This window comes from Labrus mixtus, chromosome 15 (assembly GCF_963584025.1).
Source record: "Labrus mixtus chromosome 15, fLabMix1.1, whole genome shotgun sequence".
Classification (NCBI taxonomy): domain Eukaryota; kingdom Metazoa; phylum Chordata; class Actinopteri; order Labriformes; family Labridae; genus Labrus; species Labrus mixtus.
Window position 1 is genome coordinate 17,791,256 of NC_083626.1, and position 13,355 is coordinate 17,804,610.

Sequence of the window (13,355 nt, forward strand, 5' to 3'; positions counted from 1 at the left end):
ACTTGGAAGCTTTCAGCGGGAATCGAAGAGAAACCATTTGTTTCTGGTATAAAGCACTTCACATTAGAGCCTTACCTTCAGGCTCTTTTATCTTTACTTTCAACAATACTTCCCACTAGTGTTGCAGCATTTCCACTAGAGGGCATACATTAAAGTGCTATTAAAATGAGGTGGAAAATATGTGGCATGACACCACCTATGGGTGAGTTAGTGATCCTGCCACACAGCTCTTCTCTTCATGGGTTCAATGATAATAGCACGGCTTCTCTTAGATTCTCTTGGATCATTCAGCAGCAATGCGTCCACTCTGCTTTCCAGCTCAATTTCCATTAACAAACATTTTCTCTCAGCCTCGAGCTCATTCAGCTTTCTAAATATCTCTGGGTTAAATTCAAACACACATAAAGCTTGAAAAGGCCCAACCTTGTTTTGCAGTAGAGTGGCCCCTCTGCCTCAGCTCTGCAGTGGATGTCAGGAATGAACACAGTGTGAAAGAGCTCCAGCTAGCCTCTGCCTCTGCTATTAAAAGATAAACTTATCTCCTGCAAGCAGATGGGTTTTCTTTGGTGTGGAATGTGTTATTGGTGTGTTCCTCAAACTGACGTTGCTCTGTATTTGACGTACCGTTACTTAAACCTTAAATAACACGTCAGTTACAAAAGGAGGAAACCTTGGACTTTTGAATTGCGCCTAAATCAAGATGAAACATTTGGACCAGGACTGACCATATGTGGCCTATAAAATTATATTTTAAAGATGACCGGCACCCCAAGGAACGCCTTGGAATTTGGTTTGGCTCTTAAAGGTTTGTTCTCTTCAAACGTAAACATTTTCTGGATTTTAGTTTGACTTTGTTATTTGGCTGTATTAGAATACTTTTTTAAGCTCAAAGATTCTCTAAAAGTCAATAACGGTTAGATCAAGTTATGGAATGTTGATGTTTTATTTTTCTCTGTGTGCTAATTTTGCCCCACACTAGCTTTATGTATCGCTGCTTTAAGATTTCTATATTTGAAATGCTTGCTTATTGCTGCACTATAAGCAGTCTCAATATCCTTGTTATTATGCAAACTAAAGATTACAGGGAATTACTTTTTTTCTGATCCTGCAGGATGCTCTTCGGTTTAAGCTTAGCTGTCCTCCTTCACTTGGCTGTAACAAGTGCACACACTGCCGGTAAACCCTGCACATGTTCAGCCCTCCTGCCTGCTGGCCTGCAAGTCAACTGCAGCTCTTTAAACCTCAATGAGCTACCTCACCTGCCTGCAGACACAACAGAGCTCTATATACAGGACAACCAGCTCACCTCTGTGTCTCCAGGCATGTTTGACAGTCTGGTTGGTCTGAAAAAGGCCTCACTGTCTGGGAACCCTTTCCACTGTGGCTGTAGGATACAATACCTGAGGAACTGGTTGCTTAGGAACAAGGCTATTGTCTCCGAGGAGCCCACCTGTAGCAGTCCGAGTTTGGTGTCTCAGAAAGCCGTCTCTGAACTCAGTGATGACTTTTTTTCATCCTGTACCCCTGCAAGCTGCTCCAATGGAACTTCTAACACCCTGGTGGGAGTGATGCTGTGCTGCCTCATTGTCCTTCTTCTGTGGAGTTTAAGACTTGCCAAAATGTCCACCTTCACTCTGTACATAGATGAGAGACAATCGGGATTTGCAGCTGAATCGCTACACTCACTAAAGCCCAAACACAGGCGGAGAATGCACACTGATACTTACACCATGGATCTAGAGCCACCTCTAAACATGGAGTTACTGCCACAAGTACTGGATATATTGCACAAAAAGCACAACATCAAGATAAAAGCTACCTGAAGGACCTCATATTCTACTACAGTGGATTTAAAAAAAAAACTACAGGTTGCACTTGCCTTCTAGTTTTTGGAATTAAAGTTGATTTAAATGCAAAACCACCTCTAATATGCCTCCTGAGACGTTTTACGGGTACTCTCATTTGTTGTCCAGTGATGCTACTTGGCTCGTTTGGGCATGATATGCGCAAGAAATGCATTAAATCTAATTTGTTTAAAAACTGTCTTTGGTAAAAGCCCATGGAATAATTTGTTCATTACAAATACACAAGGAAGCGTAACATCATGAAAATGGTGCAACAACAGCATCAACAAAAAAGGTAAGCCAATAACACTGCTGAAAATGATTGACAGGTTCTGATCCCACAGTTTTCTTTCTCAGGTCTAAAAATGTAAACTAACAAAAATACATGATAGTTTCTTGAACATAGAACAATATAAGAGCAATAAGAATTATTTCATCTTATACCTGTATAAGAAATTACTCATCAACACATGTCTTGAACCTGATTTATCTATGAGGCTGTCTACACATTGCATTCACATCCGTCCTATGTGATCGGATGACAAGTGGACAGCACTTAAGTTAATACGACGTTAATACCTGCATTAACAATGTGACTCTGCTGAGTCCTTAAGATGTGAACTCACTTCTTATGCAAATAAGCGCCTGTGCATCATTTCAGTTTGACTGCATGTGTCTATTTTTACAGTTGGGGGGGGGGGGGGGGGGGGGGGCGGCAGCACAGTTGAGGGGGCGGTCCTTAATTTTGCCCAGGACGCACGTGCCTTTTTTTCTTTTTTGTGGACAAATGTGTGCAAGACCACATCCATGTGATGTCTATGCTGTCAGGAAGGCTTGGGGTGAGTTCTCACCTCATTGAGTTTATCCACTTGTTATCAGATCGCCCAGGACGGATGTTAACAAAAGATGTAACCAGAAAGGACGAGTGACCTAAATGAGCACGTGTTGTATCTAAAAAAGATCTTCATAAAGATGTCTGTTGCAAGTCTCTTTATTATAGTGGTTAATATATAGTTCAGTTTTTGTAATTTTAGGATGGTTTCGGGTTTAAGAGAAATCACACAGACAATTGCGAAATTTGTGCAACTATTCCTTGTATTTTCTTAATGTATTCACTGTACAATGAGGGAACTATAACAAATGGTCAAATATGGCAACAGTGGTTGCAAAATCTTTTGATTGGCTTTGAACACAAGTCTTTAAAATTGTCTAGTCATTTTTTCTGTAACAAAACTTTACAACATAAAAAATGCATTTCTACATCATGGAAAGTAATCATGGACAGATGATGGCAGGAGGATATGGTAACATTTAACAAAGATGAAAGTCTGATCTGTGCAAATACTGATCAAGGCTCTCACAGCTAGACGAAATGCAGACAGACAGTACTATTAGACGACAATATTGCACATCAAACCATTTTTTAAGTACAGTATTACTCTCATATTCATGCATAGTCTTTTCTTGAATAAATGGGTAAACAAATGAATATAAATGTATTATGTAATAATAGAAATGTGATACTTAAGGTCCAATGTTATATGTATATGCCTCTTAAAAACACTGGTAAAATCTTGTAATAAATATAAGATGATTTCAGGACTTGTAGTTACCTAAAACATCACTATTGTCTAAAAAAATACTTAGCAGGGTCAAATAAGGCGGTTTTACACTTTTTCTCAATGATTAACAGGAAATCGACTACGACAAAAACAATATAAAAGAGATTTTTAAAGTAACAGTAACATGAATCATTTCTGTAAGGTTTGTCACAAAGTTAAAAGTAGAAACTATGACCCCCATTTTTTTTTCAATGCCCTATCAGGTGTTGAATCAATAGTCCACAGTGTAAGGCTCTTCCCAGTTTATCCATGAAGTGGCATACGCAGTTCTACGCTCCACTCACCTATTTCGTAGGACCTCCATTGACCTTATGCACAAGGCGGCCATTTTCCACTGATGTCAAGCTAAGGGTAGGGAAGCTCACATGCTGCCATATTTCTAGGTAAAATAACGTATCTGTCAACCCATGAGCTTAATTCAGACAATGACTTATCCTGGCATTTAGATCCATTCAAGCTAGAGAAAGGAAGTGGTGGAATACAAAGATTAGCTAAAGTTAGCTTGGAAGTGTTGGAATGGTAAAATTAGGTCAAGTTAGCCAGGAAGTAGTTTAATACTAAAGTTTGCTTAAGTTCACTAGGAATAAGATAACTACTAACATAACCGTTTGATAATGATACAACAGGAGAAGAAGAACAAAATACTAGCAAATGGAAAAAATAGCCAGAGAGTAACTGAATGCTATTGTTAGCCATTTTCCAACAGCGGCTAATAAATGGGTTATGAAATTTTCTCTGTCTATAGTCTCTCAGTATTCAATTCATTGATAAGCACTTAAATGATAGGCCAACACTTTGTACTTGTTCCTATATTTAAATGTCTCACCTGAAATACAACCTTAAGACAGCAGTAGCATGTGATCTTCCCACCCAGAGAGTGAACTCAGAGGAAGAAAAAAAAAAACCCCATGATGGCTCAAAACTTTTACTTAGGCACAAACTTTTCCTGCTCAAAAATGAGGTCAACAGCTTCTGCCACATCCTTCACAATGTGGCCTGGCTCCACCAGCGCGGGGTCGAATCTGAAGTCCCGGTGCCCATGGAACACAGTCTCTTTGATGCAGCGATTTGCGTCAGACGGCACCTCTGCGTTGGGGTTGTAGACCCCCGTGCAGACAAGCACAGACTTACAGGAAGTTGCAGAGGGCAGTGCCAGCTCACTCTCCCACATATTGTCCATGTCGTCCTCCTGGGGCACAGCAGTGGTGGAGCCTGTGGTAGCAGCCATCTTTGCAACGGCTTTGGGGTTCTTTCTAGAAACTCTCTCTTCCAGGTAGCGGTTGTATAGGTTGGCGCCATAGATGTCAGTCATAAGGTTATCCCTGAGAGTCCAGAAGGGAAATCGGTTACATCTCAGCTAGCATGTATATTCATCTTAAATGCTGATAAGTGCTAGAATATGTTTATTATCTGCTTCTTGCGAAACAGCTTCACAAGCGAAACACATCAATGGTGAGTTGAAATAAAATATGCCTGTTCTTAAAGGCCGGTGTGACATCACAAACTTTGGGGCGGTTAAAAGGCAAGAATTCCTCATTATCATAAAGTTTTTTGGAAATGTATTTGAGTAAGCACTCATGCTCTTAAACCCATAAATGTTAAGAGACAGGTATGGTTAACTTGAACATGTACTCGCTCCCACATTTCTTACACGTCAACTGTCATCACACTTAATCCAAGCTCATTTAACAACCGTACAAGTCTTGTCGCTTCCTTGTTTTAGTTGTTTAAAAAAATCTGGACAAAAATCTTGTTGCCTTACCCGATTGCATACAGGGAAGTGATGGGAAGTTTCCACTGCCTCTGCATGGCCTGACTTCTGATGAGGTACTCTGCGAAGTGATATGTCAGCTCGCTGGGTTTCCCCATGAGCGCATCGTACTTCAGGTCTTGACCTGTTATCTTCTTAAAGATGTTCTCCAGGCACACAAGAAATGTCCCGTGGCCAAACCTGAGACAAAAAAAAAAAAAAAAAGGTAAGACAACTTCAAAGACCGCATTAGGTGTTTCTATTTAATAAAATAAAACCAAACAAATATGCACAGACAGCACTGTTTTATAGGTTACCGTGGAGAATGCGCCTCAGCCATCCACATGAGGTCCATGTTGCAGGCCAGCAGGGGGAGGTGAGGCCTTTTCTGGGTTTGGTGAACACTGCCGAGACTGCCGTTGGTCAACAGAACATCTATTATCAGCTGCAGGTTGGTCTCCCATCGAATCGGCTCACCAAACAGAACCACAGCTGTATGTGATATAAAAGTTTTTTTTTAAATAGGTAGAAGATAAAATATGACAACATTTGAGATGAAATGAGGGGTGCAAATTCTTACCGTCAACTTTTGGCAGGTTTCCAAGAGGATTAGACTAAAATGAAAGAAGAGAAGAGAAGAGATTCAACATGTGCTATTGTGTACGACTACAATCTAATTTCTTCACCAAATGTGACATCTCACCGGCAGTTTGGGTCTTCTGTTGTGATCCACCATGTCGAGCAGTGGGAATGATTCCCTCAGCATATCAATACTGACAACATTCTTGAAGCCCACACTACAGACAGAGTATTAAGGACAATAAGTACATTGCATCCTACTTGAAATGGATTATAGAATATTATTGCTGAATGGAAGGGTTATAAACAGAGAACATAACCAATATTAAGATTTAAGTATACTTTTTAGCAATTTCCAGGACTGGCCCCTGTCCTGACACCAGCACACACATGTCGTGAAACTTCTTAAACATCCTCAGAGGACTGTGTGACATGATGACTTGATCTAGTGTAATCTGGAAAATGATAAAAGTGTCAGGAGAGGGTTGAAAGTAGGGGACAATGGGTCACTAGAGTTTTTTTTTTTTTTTTTTTAAATAAAGTTTAATGTTTTGTTTCAGCAGTCTGAGAACTCACGGGTACTCCCAGGATGTGAGAGAGCTGGTCTGCTTTTGTTTGTCGGAGGCAGTTCCCTGCATTTGTAACAAAAACAACTGGCACCACAAACTGTCCCTGAGAGTCAACCAACTTCTCAAACGCCATTTTTGCTGCAGGGATTAGCATCCTTCCCCGGACAAGGACGCCATCTATGTCGAAAAGCAGCCCGAAGTTTGGCTGCGTCTGCTGGATGGAAGAGACAAAACACAGCTTAGAAGCACAGGAGGAGACAATGAATCACAAGTTCCAGAAAGATAGATTGTGGCAAATGTGGAGGTTGATATGATGATTCACTTTACTTAATGGGTATTTTATTTGGAAAATTTTGAAAACTTGAGACGAAGGAATTGTGATCACGACCCAAGGGACTGCTTTCCATTTTAAATTACTTTTAAAACCATGTTGTATGAATATTGTCTGGTTAGTGTATTTCTTATAACAGTGAATGGGGCTGACAACAGTATGACATCATATTGGCCCTTCATTATTGGCAACATACGGGGCTTACAGAGAGAATACATAGGGGGACACCTATAGTGACACAGCAGTAGCCGGCATATGGGGTATTTTGGCGTTGTTGGCAACACATCTTGCAGTTTTACACATGTTAAAGAACCTTTATTGCTTTCTCTTCTACTGGGCCGGAAGACAACAGAATAGGAACACTATGTTTTGTTTCTCCTGTGAGGAAAAATAACAGTGGGCTATATAGCTACATCTGCTGTTATATACTTCTCATTTTAAATATCTCTTTGTTCCCGACTGCGCAATCTAAAGCTGACAAAGTTGCATGCAACATTGTATGTATGCACACACTGTGCTCCACCTAAAAGTATCGCCGTTTCAACAAACGCCTGAGCCGAGCCGAATCGTACCTTGCCAGACTGAGTTCCGCAAAAGCCGCACCGAGAACCGACAGTCCAAGCTTTTCGAACAGCTTGACGTTTACTCAGGCAGTAAAGGCCCCGGCAAAACGGCAGGAGTCCCTTCATCTCCTTTGTTTATCGCCGCTTTGAAAGAGAAACCAATAAAAATAATAATAAAAGAATTCCCCCCGCATATATCGTGTAAAGCCGGCTCGCTCCGGCCGTGCTGGCTTGCTTGTTCGGCTTGTGTTTTTTTTTTTTTTCTGTTATTTTTCTCGCCTATAATATGACTGGGCGAGACGCGACGACGTCATGTGAGGAGGAGGAGGAGGGTCTCTTGGTGCATATCGGGCGGAGGGAGCTGTAGGGCTGCATCTGCACTGCTGCAACCCCCGCTGCCATTTTAGACACTTAGGTGGAGCTGTTGTTTTTGCACGCAGAAGCAGCTCCGTGGGTCCTCGGAGAAAACTGCACAGCCAAACGAGCTCCCCTGAACACCATTACCCCGATTTGCTTTGTTTCAGACCAGTCTGTTTTTCTGATCCACACGTTGATGTCGGGTAATTCCCCGCCCCTAGAATGAGGTACAACATGGATACCCACGATCCTAGGATATCCATTCTCCATTTTACCTTAAGGGTAGCCTACTATCCCCGGCTCCTGTCACATGCAGCAGTCTGCCCCCGTGTTTCAGACGTGCGTCAGTGGAGGCTAATTTTGGGCACCAGGAGGGAAATCTGAGCCTTTCGGTCGGGGGACAGCAGTCATTTTCCCAGTTTTGACCAACATGCAGTGCTGTCTGCTTACTTTCAAATAAAATTAGCCTTAGCTCAGAGGTTGACAAAGATCAGTGCACACGTGGTTGAATTCAATGGATCAGACCGCACGGGTCCCAGAGTACAAAAGGTCTGCTTTGTGTAGCCATCTCTCAGATAATGTAGTTTATCATGCAGATAACTTTTTATTTGCGCAAAGTTGAATACAATATCAAAAGGTTGTAGTAAGCATCAGTAGATGACATTTCTTTTTAACACACAGCTCACTTTGGAATAGTATATCATCTGTGAAAGCATTCAAACATGTAAAGAAGTACAAGACAAAGGTCCTCCCCGTGCTCCTCCAGCTTTATTGATAGTTTAAAATTACATTTCTATTTTCTAGGACTTCAGTTGCACTTTCCTTCCGACTTAAAAACTGAGTACAAGCAAATGGTATTTATACAGTAGTCTAAGTGATATTGTACAAAAATAACATTTTGATTTCTGTGAAAACATTTTTCATTCCCAAATAACTCCTAATTCTGCTGTTCTGACGACTGTTCTCGATGTTAAATTTTGCCAAGGTAAAAAAACAACAACATAAAGAAAACAAATTTCCAAAGCCATTTTTTGAAAGGAAATGTCTACCTTGGACTGCCAAGTGATATTTAAATTGTAAACAGAATTCTATAAAAGAACATGTTTTCTTTTAATACGTCCAAAATTTCATATATCTTAGCAATATAACATGTAGTTTGTTAAACCCTCGCTTAGCTGCTTGTAGGGCTGAAATGCATCATGTTATGAGCTGTTTCCATGTCATACCCTCTTGGCCAACTCATTTCCCACTAAAACAAACCAAAATAACCACACATGGAAGTTTGGTTTCCATTTACTCCCTTCTCTCATTTTACTGAGGCTCACGTCCACAAGCTCAGAGGTCCTATAGATTCCCATATGTTTAGTCCCACTTATTCATCTCTGATCACCAGTGGCTTGGAAAGGGGGGTTCTTTAACAAAGCATTATACATAACACCGCTACCAAACTAAAACATTTTTGTATTGAATGCAGAAAGATATTTTTTTCACCCCTTTCTTTGTATTACATGTCGAGAGGCTCACTGGCCTGGGACTAGCCTCTGTTAGCCAACCTTTGGCCAGTGAAGAGGATTCAGAGAAAATAATACAACCAACCATCAATCTGAAAAAAGGAGGGGCAACAGAGGGCACTGATTATGCGGTGGTGTCGATGGTGCACTCTTTTGCCAGGTGGCCTGCCTTTCCACAGTTGTAGCAGTTAGTCTCACTGTTTTTACTGCAATGCACAGCAACGTGACCAATGTCGCCACACCTGCGAGAGAGAAACACATGTAAGAACCACAAAGCAAACGTAACCAGTCACATAAACCCTTTGATGTTACAGGCCGCCGTTCAGAAATGGATATCGATGAGAACTACAGTCCTGATCAAAACAAGAAAAGAAAATAAACACACTCACCTGTAACATTTCACCTGAGTGCAAAGCTTCTGGATGTGACCAAACCCACCGCAGGTGTAGCACTTCTGCTCGTTAGCATGGTCACAGTCCCGGGCCATGTGGCCAGCTTTGCCGCAGGTGTAGCACAGCTGCTCCCTCTCCTTTTTGGGCTCCTTGCAGTCCCGTGAAATGTGGCCACTCCTGTGGCAGTTGTAGCATGCTAAACCGAGAACAGTGACAAAACACATTACCAGAAGTTTGACTAAAGGTTAGTTATTAGAGTTTCTAAATGTCTGTCTACTTCTGCTATGTGGACCATGGATATTAACTTATGTCTTTTATCAATTCAATCTTCAAAACCAACTTATTAGAACTGAAATAGAAATGCAATACACACCATCTTCAGTCTGGTCACAGTCCCTGGCCATGTGTCCTTGGTCTCCACACCGGTAACAGAACAGCTCTACAATGACAGGTCAAACAGAACAGTTTAAACGACTGACTTCACCTCAAACATTTCCCCTTAACTTTGGGTTTTCTGAAATTGTTTTTGCAAGACCCACGTGTAACTAATAATAATAGTAACAATAATATGAATTACCCTTGCCACGTCCCCGGCCTCCCCTGCCGCGTCCACGTGAACTACCGGCATTAGGACAATGCTTGATCCAATGACCGGAGCGGCCACATCCAAAGCACTCACTGTTGCTGTTCATCTCCATGACCTAAACAAAAAAACACATAAATGAACAAAGTCAATTAGAGTCATATCCCCATTTTCACTGCTAAACATCATCTACACATGGGTGTATTTTAACACGTTAAGAGGAGCACTTGTAACACTTCGCCATGAACCATATTGATTTCCTACTTTTTTCTCCTGTCGAGAGGAAAACAATAAATAAGAGGATGTGTGTGTGTGTGTGTGTGTGTGTGTGTGTGTATGTATGTAGGTTTCTTGGAAAACTGGTTCATATCAAACAACCAGGTTGCTCAGGATGATGTTAAAGGCTGAAACATTGACATGAAACATTAATAGCTGAATCATTTTGAACTACAGACATGTTTCGATTCAACCACTCTAGCTTTCATTAACAAAAAAAAACAAAACCTGTTTCAGCTGTATGTGTGGCTCACCTATGAATCTAATTTATTAACAAATGGAGCTGTGAGACAGTGACAGAGCAGCTGTTGCTTTCAATGAAACCAGTGACCACATGCTTCACAAATTCTTCAAACAAAAACTTAGACATGAAATAAGCATGCTTTCTCAAGGTTTGTGAAAAAACAATACAAACACTGATATTTCAATGCATCTTCTATACAGCCCTTGCTTTTTTTTAATTGTAAGATAACTAACGACTACCGGGGGGGTCTAAATCTACGATCAAAGAAGGGGGGGGGGGGAACACATCTCGTAGCTGCGGATTCTATCATAATTGATCAACAGACTACAACTAACTACACAGCTAACTTACACGATCTCGTCAATGGAAACATGCTGTGTTCGCCATAGGCCAAACTTCTGCTTGCCGACAGCGCTAAAGACATCAACCCAGGGAGAATGTGAGTTAATGAGTAATCAAGCTTCTCGCAACAAGTTCCAGAAGAATAGGGCAAGATAAGAAAACTGACGCGGGTGGATCGTAATAAAATGTATCAACCCGGTTTCTTCAGTTTCTCTTGGAGAGTTAACCCGAGTCTTGTCGGGCCTTAACTTCATACTTACATAACAGCGGCCCGTTAAATTACTGATGAAAATGTGAATTTATCAAGCAGTGCGCGAGAGCTCGATCCCACACAGCACAAACAAGAGGATTTTTTTTTGTTTAAATCAAATCCCGTATTTAATTTAACATTATGCGACACGCCACAGACTGCTGTAGAAGCGTGCCATGAAACCATGCCGTGGTTTGTGTGCTAACTTGTGAGCTAGCTTCAGGAGGGTGGGTTGGGGGGGGGGGGAGGCACATTGCACCGTGTTGTGATAAATAGCTGCTCAAAAGAGAATAACTAAGTCATATTAAGAACGCGTTAGCTTTCTCGCTTCCTTTACACGTTACACATGCTGGTCAATTTCGACCACGTTGACCAGACGACGTGATCAAGGGGTGCTTTTTTGCCAAACACAATCCCAATGCCAAAGGTTGGAGCCACGCTAACGTTGGCCTAGTCACGTTGATTTTCCTGCGCACTCGCGAGATACTTGTGCTGCCGCTGGGCTAGCACAATGCTAAGACCACCTCACGACCACGGCCGAAGAAGCACCGTTCAGTCGACGATCGATCTTCTCTCCCAGACGAGAGACTCGCGATCCGACTCTAATGGGGATTCTTGTTTATCGTGGATTGTTTCTGCCGGGTCTGCAAGTAGATTAAAAACGTAAGAACAAAATTTCCCGCGCAGGGCGCAGACACCCCAAAGTCGTTGTGACGAGCTAACGTTAGCGGGCCGTGCTGAGTAGGCCTACCCAGTGCTCCTTTTAGCAGATGCACACCGCAGTTCTTCCGTTTTAATTAAACAAACCCGACCACACGCAAATGTTTCATTCTAGGTAGTTTTAACATGTTTTAGTTTCAACGTTCACAAAGAGTCAATCGCTACTTAATGCATACATTTCAGTGCAGTTTCATTGCTTACCTCGCTGGCTACCTAGCTGTGTCAGTGTTTACGCCTCCTTCTTTGCGCTGCATGCGGTGTGAGGAGCAGGAGTTCCTGAATTGTCATTCACGGTATCCAGCAAAAACCTGCACACCCATTGGCCACATACTCCGCAAGCCACCAATCAAAAGCGAGGATGTGGGGACACCGCCTCTACGAACCAGCCAATCAGAAACATAGACTAGTCCTTTCTCCATAAATCGGACTGGTCGTCTTTTCCTTCCTCGTCCGTTCCTCAGAAAATAATGATACAAAGTTTATGATTAAATAGTAGCCTATTGTGTCAACAAACAGATGCATGAATAGTTAATATTCAATTTACTCGCAGGCAAGAAAATCGCCTGGTGTTAACATTAGAATTGTATTCGTTATCCATAATTTATTTATTAAATTAGGATTTTCTGTCTACAGAGAGACTGTCTTTTATATACAGTCTATGGACACCACCCATTTGACATTAGAGGTGCAGTGACTTATCAAATCTCTAAAAAAGAAAATAGCCATATTACTTCTCTGATCCTTTACAGTTCTATTTGATAATATAGTGTATATATTCCAGTCTCATTTTACTCAGAGATATCTGGTCCTTTCATGGTTGCGGGTTTAAATAAGCCTACCAATAAGAGACAAAAGATGAGGTTATTTTAGCTTTAGTCAAAGCTGCATTTGTAGGGTGTGATGTACAGGAACAGAAACATGAGAATGTTATACGATGTGGTAATTGTTTACATGTAGCCTAACCCAACCCCTTTGCTTTATAGGCTAATTTAAGTTAATTACAAAATAATTGATATTTTAAACAAAATTTTCACCTCTTAAAAACCTAGCATATTCAATGACCATTTAAAGAATAGGCCACTTAGTTTCACAAGTAGGCTAAATCAAAACTTTGATTAAAAAAAGCCTGAATAGGGTTGAAACAATCAAAACGTGGTGTGGGTGAGTTTCAAACGGAGGATTTCAAAGACATGTTGTCGTATAACTCTGATGCAGACCCTCCTTGTTCGAATATTCCTGATTGCATCATGTTTTGAGTACAAGAGAGCTGATAGAGACAATATCTAGAGAGCTGCAAGCGTCTCAGCTAACTGGCCTGTAAGTGCTCTGTGAGATCAATAAGTGGGGAAAGATGCATTCATCTCAGTCTTAAGGTGGCTCTGATATATTGTTCATGTGATCTTCATTCGTCAACTCGCAACC

The 13,355-nt window shown here is 41.3% G+C and overlaps 3 protein-coding genes across 3 annotated transcripts; 1 reads left to right on the forward strand and 2 right to left on the reverse strand.

The window, feature by feature from the left end:
* The first annotated feature begins 5 nt into the window (after window positions 1-5).
* On the forward strand, window positions 6-2,280 carry gp9 (glycoprotein IX platelet). The gene is made up of 2 exons (XM_061056934.1): window positions 6-805; window positions 1,112-2,280. The coding sequence occupies exon 2, from the start codon at window positions 1,113-1,115 to the stop codon at window positions 1,821-1,823; it is 711 nt and encodes a 236-aa protein (XP_060912917.1). The 5' UTR covers window positions 6-805; window position 1,112; the 3' UTR covers window positions 1,824-2,280.
* Window positions 2,281-2,819: 539 nt separating this feature from the next.
* Window positions 2,820-7,507, reverse strand: LOC132989800 (haloacid dehalogenase-like hydrolase domain-containing 5). Its single transcript, XM_061057648.1, has 8 exons — window positions 7,268-7,507; window positions 6,372-6,578; window positions 6,138-6,250; window positions 5,920-6,013; window positions 5,797-5,830; window positions 5,534-5,708; window positions 5,229-5,417; window positions 2,820-4,788 (listed from the first exon to the last, which is right to left on the reverse strand). Exons 1-8 carry the CDS (start codon window positions 7,382-7,384, stop codon window positions 4,392-4,394), a joined length of 1,326 nt encoding a protein of 441 aa, XP_060913631.1. The 5' UTR covers window positions 7,385-7,507; the 3' UTR covers window positions 2,820-4,391.
* An 857-nt stretch (window positions 7,508-8,364) lies between these two features.
* cnbpa (CCHC-type zinc finger, nucleic acid binding protein a) lies at window positions 8,365-12,290 on the reverse strand. The gene is made up of 5 exons (XM_061056940.1): window positions 12,135-12,290; window positions 10,096-10,219; window positions 9,892-9,957; window positions 9,516-9,714; window positions 8,365-9,368 (listed from the first exon to the last, which is right to left on the reverse strand). The coding sequence occupies exons 2-5, from the start codon at window positions 10,214-10,216 to the stop codon at window positions 9,251-9,253; spliced, it is 504 nt and encodes a 167-aa protein (XP_060912923.1). The 5' UTR covers window positions 10,217-10,219; window positions 12,135-12,290; the 3' UTR covers window positions 8,365-9,250.
* Window positions 12,291-13,355: the final 1,065 nt, after the last annotated feature.